Genomic DNA, 14,964 nt, shown 5'->3' with positions numbered 1-14,964 from the left:
TCAACACATGGTTGATTGGGATTTGTCTCGGGGCAATGCTCATTTCATCATAAAACAGTGGAAGAAACATGCAGTATAAAAACATACAATATAAAAACATAACAACAATACATACAATTCAATCCCTGAAGTAGAAGTATTTCACAAACATTTAAAAATGCTACAGTGCATAAAATAGCTCAGTGCTCCATTTAAAGTGCATATTGCCTTAGGGCTTGTGTCCATAGGGGACGTTTTATGAGTTGTCAGCTCCTTTCTGTCATTCATTTCTATGCTGGAGAAGCGACAGGCGCGCTCCTCTTCCCAGCGACGCGCCTCGCGTTTTATGAGCTCTGGGCGGCAGCGTTTTTGGCGGAGCGCTCCCAGCTCATAAAGTTGAAACTAGTTCAACTTTTGTAAAAGGAGCGCGCTCATCAATGTAACTCATCGAGGAAGGGGCGGAGCCGCGGCTGGCGCGAGCCTCAGAAAAAACGCTCAGAGCTTATTTTTTTTCTTTTTTCAAAGCGGTCCAGCTTGAAAAAAAGGCTTTGAGTGGACACATAGCCTTAAAGTGCCTGTCGGCTAGTGCTCTTATGGTACAAAGTGCCTGTGCATTAGGGCTTGAGTTCAGGTGAGGGACAACCTCGGGATATATATAACATACCTGTCGAGTTATGTTATTTAATTAAGGTCAACAAAAGATTGTATCAGGTTATGATTTCTAAAAACACAACTTCACATTAAACATAATTTAAAACATAATGCATTAATTACTTTGTCAAGTTAGCCATGTAATAAAAGTGGGATAATGCAGTGGGGGAGCAACTTCAGGAGGGTAAGCGGTGGTACGGAAGTTACAGGTGGGGCGTTCGAGTTGCTGTTGCCCAGGAGCATCATGCAGTCTTAACCCTTTCACTGCCGCACTATCAAACGGTTAACCCTTTCACTGCGACAATACATAGAAGGTTAACACTTTCACTGCCACACGACAGCCGGTAACCGTCGGTAGTGTGATAGTAAAGGGTCAACCTTCTGTAGTGTGGCAGTGAAAGGGTTAATCCGGGCTTGCCTACGCCTGCCATCACACATACCTGGCTGCTATCAGGAAGCTGAGGCCACAATGAGCCATAAGACCATCTCAATGAGGCGTCCCGGTGGCGTGAACACTTAAGGCAACTAACATGCACTTCCGCGTTTCTCTGATTGGCCAGCGCTCTCCTTCGTGAATACCAGCCGCTCTACACTCGTTCCCTACGCCGGAGACATGAGCCTCCAACGAGTGACACGTCTCTCTTCTGATTGGCCGAGCGCCTTCCGCGTTTCTCTGATTGGCCGAGCGTGGCTCCCCCTTAAGCTCCAGGAGAGAGGAGAGAGGCTGAAAACCCGCAGTTCTTGCCCGACTGATGGGAGCCGAATCCCGGATCCGATTTTTCTGATGAATACCCCCAAAACATGGAGGTCCCGAACGCATGGAAGTATTGATTGCGCCGTAACGAATCATTACAAAAATATACCGTTAACTGGAATATGTTGTGCCTTTACACATATGTTGGATTATGTCATTGGTTTGTCATGACAAACTAATATAAAAATCGCGATTTACCCGGTGGCTACAACAACACACAGTGTATGTAGAACATGGTACAGTAAGTGGGGAGTGTAAACGCTTATAGTTAAAGACAGTAGAGCTTGCGTACGTTCAATAGGGCTTTGATTCAAACCGGTGCATGAGATGAGGTTCTATATGTAGAACATGGTACAGTAAGTGGGGAGTGTAAACGCTTATAGTTAAAGACACTAGAGCTTGCGTACGTTCGATAGGGCTTTGATTCAAACCGGTGCATGAGATGAGGTTCTATATGTAGAACATGGTACAGTAAGTGGGGAGTGTAAACGCTTATAGTTAAAGACAGTAGAGCTTGCGTATGTTCGATAGGGCTTCGCACCCCCTCAATGTACAGTGATTCAAACCCCCTCAATGTACAGTTTCTGACAGCTGGGCTGCGTTGTCGCGCGAAATAACGTTATGAATAAAACGCGAAATAACATTATATAACGTTGCGTTATATAACGTTACAATGTACAGTTTCTGACAGCTGGGCTGTGTTGTCACGCGAAATAACGTTATGAGTGAATCTGGTAGTTGTTTTGATAAATGTTGTTTTGATAAATATGTATTCTACGGATTCGAACATAACATTACATTTCCGCGAGCAGCCTCGCTTGGCGTTTGAGTGCCGTCAAAACGAAAATGCGCATGCGCGCGTTACCGGCGTAGGGGGAAAACGAGCCGTAGCGTCACGTGGGGTCTGTTGGCCAATCAGAGCAATGCGGAAGCACATGTTAGTTGCCTTAAGTGTTCACTTATGTTGTTGCCCGATTTCCCACCGTCAGCCTAATGTGCAACGTTTCATCCTCGTCCCTGTAGTTTACACAGACTGACACACGCACAACCAAATGCATAATCTCTTCCCAGACTGAGAATTATGCCTGGCAGACTAAATTAAATGGAATTTTTGCATCTTTATTTTCATTGAAGAAAGTGCGTGTGCGTGCGTGCGTGCGTGCGTGCGTGGCCGGGGGACAAATACACTGGAGGAAAGTAACCCAGCTCAGCACTGCCCAAATTATAGCATCACTATTGCCTGTTTGAAGGATATCATCCTCAAACACATATACACCTACATGCCTTGTAGAATTCCACACATAAGAAAGAAAGATACTGGGATGAATAAACTAAATAGGAAATAAAATGTAGAAATGCATGCAATACATAAATAAATATGAATCTCCATATATGAAATAGAATATTTAGATAAGGTGCTACTGAGATGTTTTGGTGAGTTTTGTTTTTTTGTGGAAGTAGCCCTTCTTAAAAATGCATGAACATTCACTGATAATTGGTCTGTAGTGGAGTCTACAAGGTCTACATTGCCGGACCATGTAGAATCCGGACCTTGTAGACTGACATAATTCTGTGCATAGTTTAGTCTACACAGGCCACATTTCAAATAATCTAAATCTTACTTCATTCATCTTAAACATTCTTGATTTGGGGGATTGGTAGTTCCCATGAAATCTGAAGTTGTTCAAACGACAACAGCGATCCACCTTGAATTAAATCACACAGCCGAGTGAAACCTTGTTGGCTGCGTCACAGTCACGAAAGGGGCTACTTAATTAATTAATCCAATCCACTTTATTTATAGAGCACATTTAAAAACAACAAAGTTTACCAAAGTGCTGTACAAGTCCCACAACATAAGATAATTTTTTTTTTTTACTTCGAATTAAAATCGAAGCTCGGCCCCGGTTTTGTCCCTTGGAAATGAGCTTGCTACTAACTGTATGGTTTTGACCTTTGACCTATGGAGACAAGCTTGCTACTAACTGTATGGTTTTGACCTTTGACCCATGGAGACAAGCTTGCTACTAACTGTATGGTTTTGACCTTTGACCCATGGAGACAAGCTTGCTACTAACTGTATGGTTTTGACCTTTGACCCATGGAGACAAGCTTGCTACTAACTGTATGGTTTTGACCTTTGACCCATGGAGACAACCTTGCTACTAACTGTATGGTTTTGACCTTTGACCCATGGAGACAAGCTTGCTACTAACTGTATGGTTTTGACCTTTGACCCATGGAGACAAGCTTGCTACTAACTATGGTTTTGACCTTTGACCCATGGAGACAAGCTTGCTACTAACCGTATGGTTTTGTCGTCGGCTGCTGAGAGGATCTGCTTGTCTCCGTTGCACCACAGGGCTTTCTTTATGGCAGAGGTGTGACCTGGGAGCTCCACAGGTTCTAAAAGACATGCAGGAATCGTCAGTAATTCAAATTAAAAACATCGTATTCAACAAACACAGAAGAATGTACAGAGATTTGTTTGGGGGGGGGGGGGGGGGGGGGGTTTCACGGTAACTCCATTACATGGAGACTACTTGGGTTACTGGTTCAAACCGGATAAAAGTTGTCTGAATATCAGAGTGGGCTAATAGACCCTTTCAGAAGAAGTAAAACAGCAGTATATTGTAAGAATATATTTACCTTCTATACAAACAATCAATCAATCAGATTTATTTATATAGCACATTTAACACGACACGTGTCAACCAAAGTGCTGTACAGAGGGTAGATACATAGATACATATTGAACACAATCACACTCCGTTTTATGGGAGGGTACACAGGCAAGCACACAGGAAAACGGGGCATGAGTCAGTGAACGGGAAAGGCTAGTAGGTAGAAGTGGGTTTTGAGCCTAGATTTGAAGGCATCTATCGAGGGGGCAAGCCTAATGGAGGTGGGGATGCTGTTCAACAGTTCAGGGGCTGCGACAGCAAAGGCACGCCCCCCCCCCCCCCTGAGCTTGAGGTTAGACCTCCGGACTGTCAGGAGCCTCTGATCGGCTGACCTGAGGGACCTGGTGTTGGAATAGGGGGATAAGAGGTCTGAGATGTAGGAGGGGGGGGTGACCATTAAGGGCTTTAAAAACAAATAGGAGAACCTTAAAATCTATCCTGTAGCGTACTGGAAGCCAATGAAGGGTTCCGGTCAACAGTCTGGCAGCGGCGTTTTGTACCAGTTGTAAGCGGGACAGGGAAGACTGGTTAATGCCTATATAGAGGGAGTTGCAGTAGTCTAATCTAGATGAAATGAAAGCGTGGATGACTCTCTGAAGGTCTGCAGAAGACCTGTAAGCCTAACCCTACAGCATTACACTGTCCTGTCTCCCAGCAATAACCAATCCCCTCGGATAATATAAGCCTAGTATTTTTTGGCTTGAATTACATGCGCCCAGACTCTTCTTACATTATCAGATTAATTGAAATACCCATATTGCTACCTTTGAGATAGCTGCGTTTAAGTGCGTTATTTTACATTGTGATAAATATGAATTCAATATATTGTTCTGCTCTAGTAAATTACCACATAAAAGACGCTTGGTCTCATACACACACCTGCTTCAGGTTTGCTGAGGTCAAAGATACGCAACAGCTTGTCATTTCCTCCCGTCAGCAGAAAGTTGCTATCCTGAGAACGAAAGAGAGAGAGAGAGCATCTCTGTGACCATGTAAAATAGGACAATCTAGTTTCTCATTGCCCCCTAGTGAGGACAAAGCAGATAGTGTAAGCCCTATAGCAACAACACATCTATGACACAAATACATCAAACTACTCTTTTTCTTTGACAACTCTTGACCAATGAAAAGACATGATCCATTGATCAGAAGTCCCTTGATAGATATATATATATATATATATATTTTTTTAACCTTCTCTTTCTCCTATTTTTCTCTGATTTTCTCCCCGTCCCAATTTAGTCGTTGTGCCAATTCCCCCCCTCCCCTACCTGGTTGTTGTACGCATGTTCTCCCACGAGTCGGTACAAGGGTGTCCTGATGTCGAACGTCAAGCCAGTGACGCTCTTTTCACTTGGCAGCGAGGACTCTCATTGGTGGAGTGTAACGTGTGGGAGGGCACGCTATCTCCACCAAGTCCTGCCCCGCTTAGCAAGCGCCGAGACCTGACCTGTAGGCGTCGCTGTCCACAACGCCAGATTCCGACCCGCCAGCTTTCCCGTATGAACGGCCAGCCAAGCTGGTAGCAACGCCGAGAGCTGGGCTCGAACCCAGCGTCTCCTGTGTTGGTGACGAGCGCAATCTCCGCTACGCCACCTGACCGCCCCTTGATAGATATTTTAATGTGAACTAAACAATATGAACAGGAAACTAAAAATGTCTTTGGGTTTTATATTTTTACTCCATTCCATTGAGAACTGTGGGGCACATCGCATCAATTGGCATTCAAAGACCTTGTGAGGCGGTCGTGGCCTGTGGGATGGTGGTACTGTATAAACAGCAGACCTTTATTGAAGATGTGGCAAGATGATTACAAGCCAAGAGCAGATGGAACACTGTCATCACGACAAAGAGCCAGGCTAGGGGTATTCAGTTTGGCAATCCAAGCTCTAGGTCCTAACATTGAAGTTTAGTAGTGAGGAAAAGACGAGAAAGCAGAACGAAAGGGCTGGTTTTCAATTAAACAGAAATAACAGTAGGCTAGCTCACCATCTCATGTACCCAAGATCAAGGAAACTATAAAGGAAGGAATGGTCTAGTGTTCTATGCTCTGCTTGGTGCCAAGACTTATGGTGCCAATTTCTATTGAAGCCTATATTAAAATTCAAAATACACCAGTTATTTGAGGAAATGTACATCAACCAATATATCAAACGTTAGCTAATTAACAACGTGACAAATTACAGATGATCGTGTAGGTGTGTGTGTGTGTGTGTGTGTGTGTGAGTGAGAGAGAGAGGATGGGTGATTAAACCCATAGATATATGTAAAGACTAGATGGCGCAAGGCGGAGTCTCCCGCGTAGTTCACAGGCGGCCATCTTGCTACAGTGCTACTGCTTTAAGGTGAGTGATCTGCACAAACAAAAATACTCTTAACTCGCTGAAAACTTGACGGATTTACAAACGGTTTGGTTTATTACAAACGTTAACGTGGCTATGATTCGTGAATATGAATTTTTATTAAATTGTTTTTATTTTCATATGAAAGTCCATTATAAGTATGCAGTATGATAACTACATCTGACGTTTTTAACAAACCAAACGGTTGAAAATTGAGCAAGCTATGGTTATTTCAATAGTACATGCAGTGCACTATAGACGTTCATGTTATGAGTGGGCGTGCTACCCTGTAGCAAGATGGCTGCCATGTGGCAACGTCGGTCTCCGTTGGCCAGCAGCGCGGGGGAGTCATCTAGTCTTTATATATATATCTATGATTAAACCTGTGCACATCCGATTGCTCTGATGCACAACAGGTGCGCAATCACCCCCTGTTTCTGGGCCTAATTAACTAGACCCAAGACAGGTGTGGCTGCTTAAATCACACAGCGCCTTCTCTTCCACCTACCTGAGTGAAGTTGACAGACTTGACTATGTGCTTATGAGCCAGTGTGAGGACATCCACCCCACTCACTGCATCCCACACCTTTCTGAAAAGCAACATGGTAAACATTTTAACAAGACTAGGCTCCCTGGTATTAATAATAATAATTACTTGCATTTATATAGCGCTTCTCTAGACACTCAAAGCGCTTTACAATGTAGGGTGTAAATTGCCTCCTAGCACCCAACCTTGGGCTATGCAGGCTCAATAGATGCCATACACTGGCACCCGGCACACATCACACTACACAATGGCTGCCATACACTGGCACCCGGCACACAGCACACTACACAATGGCTGAACGGCTCAGGAGACAGGGATTGATATCAGCCAATTAAGGGGAAGGGATGATTAGGTGGCCTTGATGTCAGAGACCTGATTGGGAATTTGGCCAGGAACGTCGGGGAGCCCCCTACTCTTTGCGATAGGCGTCCTGGGTTCTTTAACTTTGACTGGACCCATGCATTGTGTTGAGAACCATGTGTTAGGGGTGGGAATCACAGAACGAGGCCCCACAATACGATATTATAACAACACTAGAGTCACAATATTGTAATATCACAATATTGCGATGTATTACCTTTTTCCAACTGCAAATTATGTCCCCCAACGGAAACTTTTGTTAACATCTGCAATAAAAATATATATACATAATTGTTTTATCTATAATAAGTAGGGGTGTAACGGTACACAAAAACCACGGTACGGTACGTACCTCGGTTTTGAAGTCAAGGTTCGCTACGGTTTTCGGTACAGTGGGGGAAAGTTTGGCTTTCCATGTTCCACTCAGGGGTGATGTAGTGTCACGTGCAGTAACTAATTGTACTTGTAGGGCTGTAAACGAATATTCTATATTGAAATTAATAATCGACTTAAAACTAAAAATAATAATAATTATATTAGATTGTGAAAAAACAGCCTCCAGTGGGCGTCGTTAGTGGTTAACATACCGTTGTATTCGTTCGGTACACGACACAGCCGTACGGTACGGTACACACTGAAACGTGTTCGGTTTGGTACGGATACGTGTACCAAAGTTTACACCCCTAATAATAAGGTAACGTTTCTCATTCACAACATAGCCACTAATCAAGACTATTGTCTCTACGCCACAACTTTGTTTTGTGGAGCACACAGTCAACTGAATCTCAGCATAGTTTACCTGCGCCCCTTCGTTGCAGAGGCGGCACTCGAAAGGCACCTTGACATAATGTACAATCCCCTCATTATTCAAGAAAATGCCAACGGTTTTAAATTTTTTTTACTTTACCCTGCTGTAGATGCTAGCAGCTACTGTAGCTGGTAATGGAGGGTAAAGTTCTAAAAATGTAAAACTTTTCCAAGGAAGGAACATGGGAAAGACTTATGCCGAGGTTGGGTTCAGGGTGTGTTCCACAAAGAAAATATGGCAGTGTGGAAACAACTGTGCAAGCGTCCATCCAAATTGTCAAGTTCTGCAGTGTGTAGGACTTGATATCTTTCTTTAACTCATTCAGTGCCAACCACGAGATTAGTCGGGTTAACTCGCAGTGCCAAGGCCAGAGAAAACTCAGGTTTTAATCGTTATTTCTTTTATTAGCAATATCCATTCATTTTTCATCCATCAAGCCTGACGTTATCATTGGGAATGGGTCTGAGCTCGAAAAGGGCAAATACCGTATAATATCGTCTCCCGGATGGTATTGCACATCATTGGATCGGATTGGATGAAAATGTGCATCGAAAAAATAACTGCAGTCTAGGCTTGGGCGGTATCCTTTTTTTCACACCGTTATACCTTTATCACATAATACCCCGGTGCACGGTATGACTTTCATTTTCATCACCTGTGTTACCAAGTAAACAAATCATCTGAGGTCAGGCAGACGCCTGCGAACCCCAGCTACTAGGACAGAGAGGCTTAGGCTCAGCTTCTTCCCCCAGGCCATCAGAGTCTTGAACAATGAACATTGAGTACCACAGAACACTGAACTATCCACACATAAGCACACATGAGCACACACACGACACGCACGCTGTGCATGCTCACACACTAGCAGCCACTTTAACACTTTAACATGAGCGGGCACACACTCACACTTATGTCCTATATGCTCTGTAAATAACTATGTACAAATACCGAGATGTCACAACATGTTACCTGTTACCTGTTATTGCACAATGTTTTGTATTGGATTCTATTATATGTTGTACCACTGTATTGCACATCGTTGCGGGCAAGACCACCCGCATTTCATTGTATACTCGTATGCCGTGACAAATAAAACTCTTGACCTGACTGACTTGACATCGTCAGCTCTCAGATTGGTAGTCAGAAGCCCGCACCGTTAGCGTTACTGCGTTAGCATCTAGCCTTGGCAGACTAGTTGATTCGTTAAGGGCTCGAAATTGCATGAGTTTTGGTCATATGCTCCCGAAATGCTCCCGTTGTTTGGCTACTTTTTTTTTTTTTTCTTTTACTTTTTCTCCCATTTTCTATATTTTCTCCCATCCCAATTTCGTATCATCCAATTCAACCCTCCCCTGTCACGAACGCTGTTTCTTGCCTCCCACAAGCCGGCTGCAATGTGGACTAAGTCATACATAGCACAAGTCCCCTCCGGTACTTGAGGTAACATTAGTCGCATCTTTTCACCTGCGCAGCTCGATCTCTCAGTGGCAAGGAGTAACGCGTGGGAGGCTCACGCTGCCCCCGACACTTCCTGATTCTACTGCGCAGGCGCACCAACCGACCTGTAGGAGTCGCTGTCCACAACGCCCGATCCCCACCCATCAGTTTCCCACCCCCTAATACGGCCAATGTGTATTAGTATGAACGACCAGCTAAACTGAAAGCAATGTGGAGCGCTGGGCTCGAACAGGCGAGCCCAGCGTCTCCGCATTCGTGGCGAGCGCCTTGCCCACTACGCCACGTCCGTTGTTTGGCTACTTCTATGTGCAGTGAAAACTACTTGAATGCTTTATAACCTAGTCATTGATTTAGTTCAGGGTAATCTAAGATTAGCCGCAGAGCTAACGCTAGTTAGCGTGAGCTAACGCTAGCTAATCAAGCTCAGTAGCTCACAGAGAGAGATAAACAGCTGACAGCGGATAGTACAGGACGATACAAATACAATAAAAAGGCGGGTGGGGGCTGTTGTGTAAACCTTGTACTCTTTAGTTCACATATAATAAGAGACGGATTATTTGCTTGCTCCACCAGTGCACCACTCCACAACAACACACACCAACTCTCGTCACAACGCTTTACGGTATTTTCACAGCACTGTCGCAACATTACCGTAAAACGTGAACACCGCTGTGACCCACTCGCTCCACTAGACTGGTCTCGCCCTCTGCCGGCGCGTGTGTGCACTACACTCCGTGTGTGCACTACACTCAAAACTCCATTTCACTGTAATAGAAGCTGAAGCGCATCTGTGATTTTGACGTGACGGACGGTATTGATTTTCAATACCGTCTGTATTTCTAAATACCCCGGTATATCGTAATACAGTCATACCGCCCAAGCCTACTGCGGTCCACGTTTTACTTCTGGGGCATGCAGCTGGATACTATTGCATTGACTGAAAGAAGCGTCGATTATCTGTTTCAGAGTATAACGTTGGATCAATAAACGCGATCGATATTTGGAATGGCGATCAGGAATTGGATTAATCTTTTTGCAGAACATCTGATGTGAGGTAAGGACTCTATGTTACCAGTATTGGGTTAATCAGATGTTTTTTTCACAGCGATCACAACGCGTGTGTGTGCGTGTGCGTGTGTGTGCGCGCGCGGCATTAGGCGCTGAGCCAGTCACGAATAAATGATTTTTCAGCCCGCTTCTCTAGCGTGCATAAGTACACATATACTATCGATAATCTAGCGTTTATTTGAAAACTATTCATAAATCAGCCGAAAAATTACATGTTTTGTGTATTCCACTAAAGAGCTATTATCGCGGAATTTCTCTGGAATTACTAGAAATCTCCAAAACTATACTCGTATTCAAAACGGTATAAAACGGAAATATACCAATGAAAAAACAATCCGTTTCGTACATGTTGACTTGACTGCAAGCAAGTCATTGATAAGTGACGGGTGTATTAGACCCATAGCCATAATTTAAGATATAGTTTAAGCCTTCGCAAATTTCCCCGACCTCCCATTGACTTCCTTATTGGCACGGTAGCCCTAATATGGTCAAAGGGGCGTGGCACTGAATGTGTTAAGTATTGAAAAATAATTTCCACCATAGTTAATTCTGGCACATTTACATTGATGTGGAAAGTGAAGATGTTGATTAATGTCCCTGGGTAAAAAATAAACAATCTATCCATGTTTTGATTTCGCATGAATATAGTTTTTTGGCTACACTCCAATGAAGACACAGCAAATAGGCTGGTCACGCCTATTTAAAATCCATTTACAGGCCATAGGTTAAGAGTGGAGACTAAATGAAAACTGCTATTGAGAGGCAAGAGATTACAGATTTTAAGATAAAAGTTTGTATTGTTACATTTAATCAATAAATCATGAAGTGGGCTTATTTGGAACACATGGGCTTAAAGGGTACATTCGGTACCTAAAACATAAAGTGGTATAAATGAATTATCAAAACTTCAAATGAGAGATTAATATTTAATTTCATCTATAATTTTCTTAATTAAATTGTGGCAGTATATAAAAAATGTCTGCAAACAGGTTTTGGTGGGCTTAAAAGGGACGTTTACCCTATTTACAATTAGTCCAAAAGTATTTCTAATTTCATCACAAATTACAAACAATATATCTTATCAAAGAAGCCCTCTCAACATATCATAGCCGTGAAACATCTCTGGAGACGTTTGGCTTCCTGCATGCGAGACCAGGGCCCTCATTTAAACCAGGGGGGGGAAGGGGAGTGGATGGAGATGTAGACCGGGCTAATGAGCTAAACCTGTTTTACAACAGGTTTGATACGGCGGCCCCGGCTAGTCTGTGGCAAAGACCAGGGAACTGGTTGTGGAGCTGGGGAGGAGGAGGAGTGCACCTGTGACCCCTGTTTCCATCAGGGGAGTCGATGTGGACATGGTTGAGGATTACAAATACCTCTTGTGCACATCGACAACAAACTGAACGGGTCAAAACACGCAGAGGCACTCTACAAGAAGGGTCAGAGGAAGGGAGCTCCAGTAGCTCACCACGTACCGCGAGTGCTATTTCAGCGCCGTGGACAACCGTGCTCGTCACGGATCTGGGGCTGAGCGAGTTCGAATCCCGGACTGCAGCCGTGCCTTTCCCAGAGTGTCTTCCCCCCCATCTGAACCCTTTCAGCCTGCTTCTGTCGGTCGAACTTGACCAAGTATAAATGCGATAAACGTATAAAAGAGCCAGGGAAATGGCCAAAGTTTAAAAAAAAAAGAAGGGTCAGAGGCTCAGAGCCGACTCTACTTCCTCAGAAGGCTGAGATCCTTCAATGTCTGTATAAGGATGTTCTATGAGTGGGTGGTGGCGGGCGCCTTCTTGTACGCTGTGACCTGCTGGGGCAGCGGACTGAGAGCAGGGGACACAACCAGGCTGGATAAGCTGGTCAGGAAGGCCAGTAGCGTGGTTGGGGTGGAGGTGGACTCTCTAGCGATGATGGCGGAGAGGAAGAGCCTTGCTAAGCTCCAGGCCATCAGGGAAAACCCCTCTCACCCACTATACACACACTTGGCTGACAGGAGGAGCATGTTCAGTGCTAGGCTAACACTCCCTAAATGTAGCACTGAACGGCACAGGAAGTCCTTCATTCTGACAGCCATCAGACTTTACAATGCATCACTGTGTCTCACTGCATCACTGAGCACAGAGTGACAGTTACCATCTTCCTGGACTTTTACTTTTGAAACAACACTGTGCAATATTACACTTAGGGCTGGATCCACAAAGAATGTATTGCACGGTGCAAGTTGCACCCTTACTTACAATTCATTATGAATTGAAAATGGGGGACCCTGATGTAAACAAGATGAAAGTCTTTCTCTGGTCTGCATCCCCTTAACAATTGTGTGTATTGAGCCGTACTGTATTGTACCCATTCTGCAATCTGTTAATAAAATTTTCATTCAATCAATCAATCTACGCAGTATTGTTGGTGCTCCTTAATTTTGGTGGGTGCTCCTAGGGCTGGGCGATAATCATATTGCGATAACGATATGATAATGTTATCATATTTCTCGATATCGATAATTATCGAAATTGTTATACGTTTTTTTTTTTTTTTTTTTAAACAACAGATGTATGTTTATTTTGCAGCAATTCTTTGTCATTGCCGCCATCTTTAGTGTTACATCCCCTCACACTCCAGTTCTCAGGCTGCAGCTGGTTTAAAAGCTAAAGTAAACCGGCTTCTCTGCTGGCTGTGGCTCCAGGGGAGTTGAACAGTTCTGGCTCTGCTCGTTTATTTTCGATCTTTTGGCGCTTTTTTGGTGGACAAACCACCGCACATGTGCACCGTGACTCGTGACTGGAGTCTAGTTCTGCTAGCACACATAGCCTACTGTGTACAGACGGTTTCAAACTGTATTTTAAATTAGAAAGCAAACAAAATAAATAAATGGACAAGAGAAAAATAAATCTCAATTTGGTCAGTATTGTCATTTGGACAAGCAAAGCCATTACTTTAAGTTGCAGGCAAGAAAGACACGTCTGTCCACTGTCTCTGGTTTTAAAACTGCCCTGTTGCAGGTCACAAAAAAAAATATATATATATATAAAAAATATATTAAAAAAAAAGAAAAAACTTTTTTTTTTTTTTTTTTTTTTTCGATATCGATTATTAAAATATATAGCAATATTTATCGTTATCGTTATATCGCCCAGCCCTAGCGTGCTCCTACATTTTTGCTGGTGCTCCCAACTTTTTGAAGTTGGGAGCACCAGTGCTACCAAGTAAACATTTTAATTTCGAGCCCTGGAATTGTAAGTAAGGGTGCAACTAGCACCGTGCAATCCATTCTTTGTGGATCTAGCCCTTAGTGTAGACTTCTGTATATTTTATTCTATTCTTAGGCAATTTGTTTTGTTATTCTTATTCGTGACTTTGTTCTGTCTAAATGTTTAATGTGAGCCATTTGTAGTGTCAAATTTCCCTCTGGATAATTAAAGTATTTCTATTCTATTATCAATGCTGCATAGTATGTACAGAAATGTGCGTAAACCGTGTGTACGATAATTTCTACGCAAAGTGTGGGATTTATCAATATGAACGTGTGCTTGAGATTGTGCGTACATGGCACCAAGCGGTAGAATAGGAAAACTGCAACAGACGGAATAAGCTGCCATGCATTAGAGTTTCAACACTGAAGTGTTCAGTATGACTCATAATAAATGATAGTTAATTGTAAAATAGAGACATGAGTTTAATAATTGTTGTCAAACTCTATAAATAGCATTTGGAGTAGGTATTTCCGAATGAATGCAGCATGCCTTATGCGTTATCGGAAGATTGTCACAAATGTGTTTTCAGAGATGGGGCAAATCTATTTGTAGAGAGCACAATAAGTAGAGTCCGCTACCCGAGACACATTCTTTTTTACTTGTGCAGCAATTTGGGACCCAAATTGGAGCGTGAAACCAAACGCACGAAAACCCATCCCTAGGCTGTGCATATTCAAGATATCTCCACCCTGGGATTTTTTGGCCACCGGCACGTTCCAGCGTGAGATTGGATTATTATGCATGCATTATTACATGTGGGAAAACTATATTTTTATATTAAATCAACTGATGGAGTCTACAAAGTCTATTAGCTATAGTCTATTTCTTTAGTCATGATCAACCCAATAAGACAGAATGTTATTGTTTGCAGCAAATCAGACAATCTAAGTTATTCAGGTTAGCTAGCAATACTAGTTAGTTGGCAGTTAGTTAGTTATTTTTTAACGCAACAGGCCAATTTAAACTCTATAGTATATCTGACCAAAATGCTGTTCTTAAGTCTTTCATTATGCAAGTGGCTCTGGGTATTGGTGCAGGTTTTGATGTCATGTGCTGGCAAGGGGC

General features: G+C 43.2%; 1 protein-coding gene across 1 annotated transcript in view; it reads right to left on the bottom strand.

The window, feature by feature from the left end:
• LOC311241404 (serine-threonine kinase receptor-associated protein-like) overlaps positions 1-14,964 on the bottom strand; it is a 52,613-nt gene that overhangs the window by 24,680 nt on the left and 12,969 nt on the right. Inside the window, exons 3-5 of the mRNA XM_084330219.1 lie at positions 6,919-7,000; positions 4,948-5,020; positions 3,691-3,790 (exon numbers count right to left, since the gene is read on the bottom strand). Of these exons, the coding sequence (XP_084186345.1) occupies positions 3,691-3,790; positions 4,948-5,020; positions 6,919-7,000 (255 nt within the window). The remainder of the gene's footprint in view (positions 1-3,690; positions 3,791-4,947; positions 5,021-6,918; positions 7,001-14,964) is intronic.

The sequence above is a fragment of the Notolepis coatsorum genome (genome assembly GCF_963971535.1).
Source record: "Notolepis coatsorum genome assembly, chromosome: 15".
NCBI lineage: Eukaryota > Metazoa > Chordata > Actinopteri > Aulopiformes > Paralepididae > Notolepis > Notolepis coatsorum.
The sequence above is the reverse complement of the archived record's forward strand: the minus strand, read 5'-3'. Positions and strand labels throughout refer to the sequence as shown.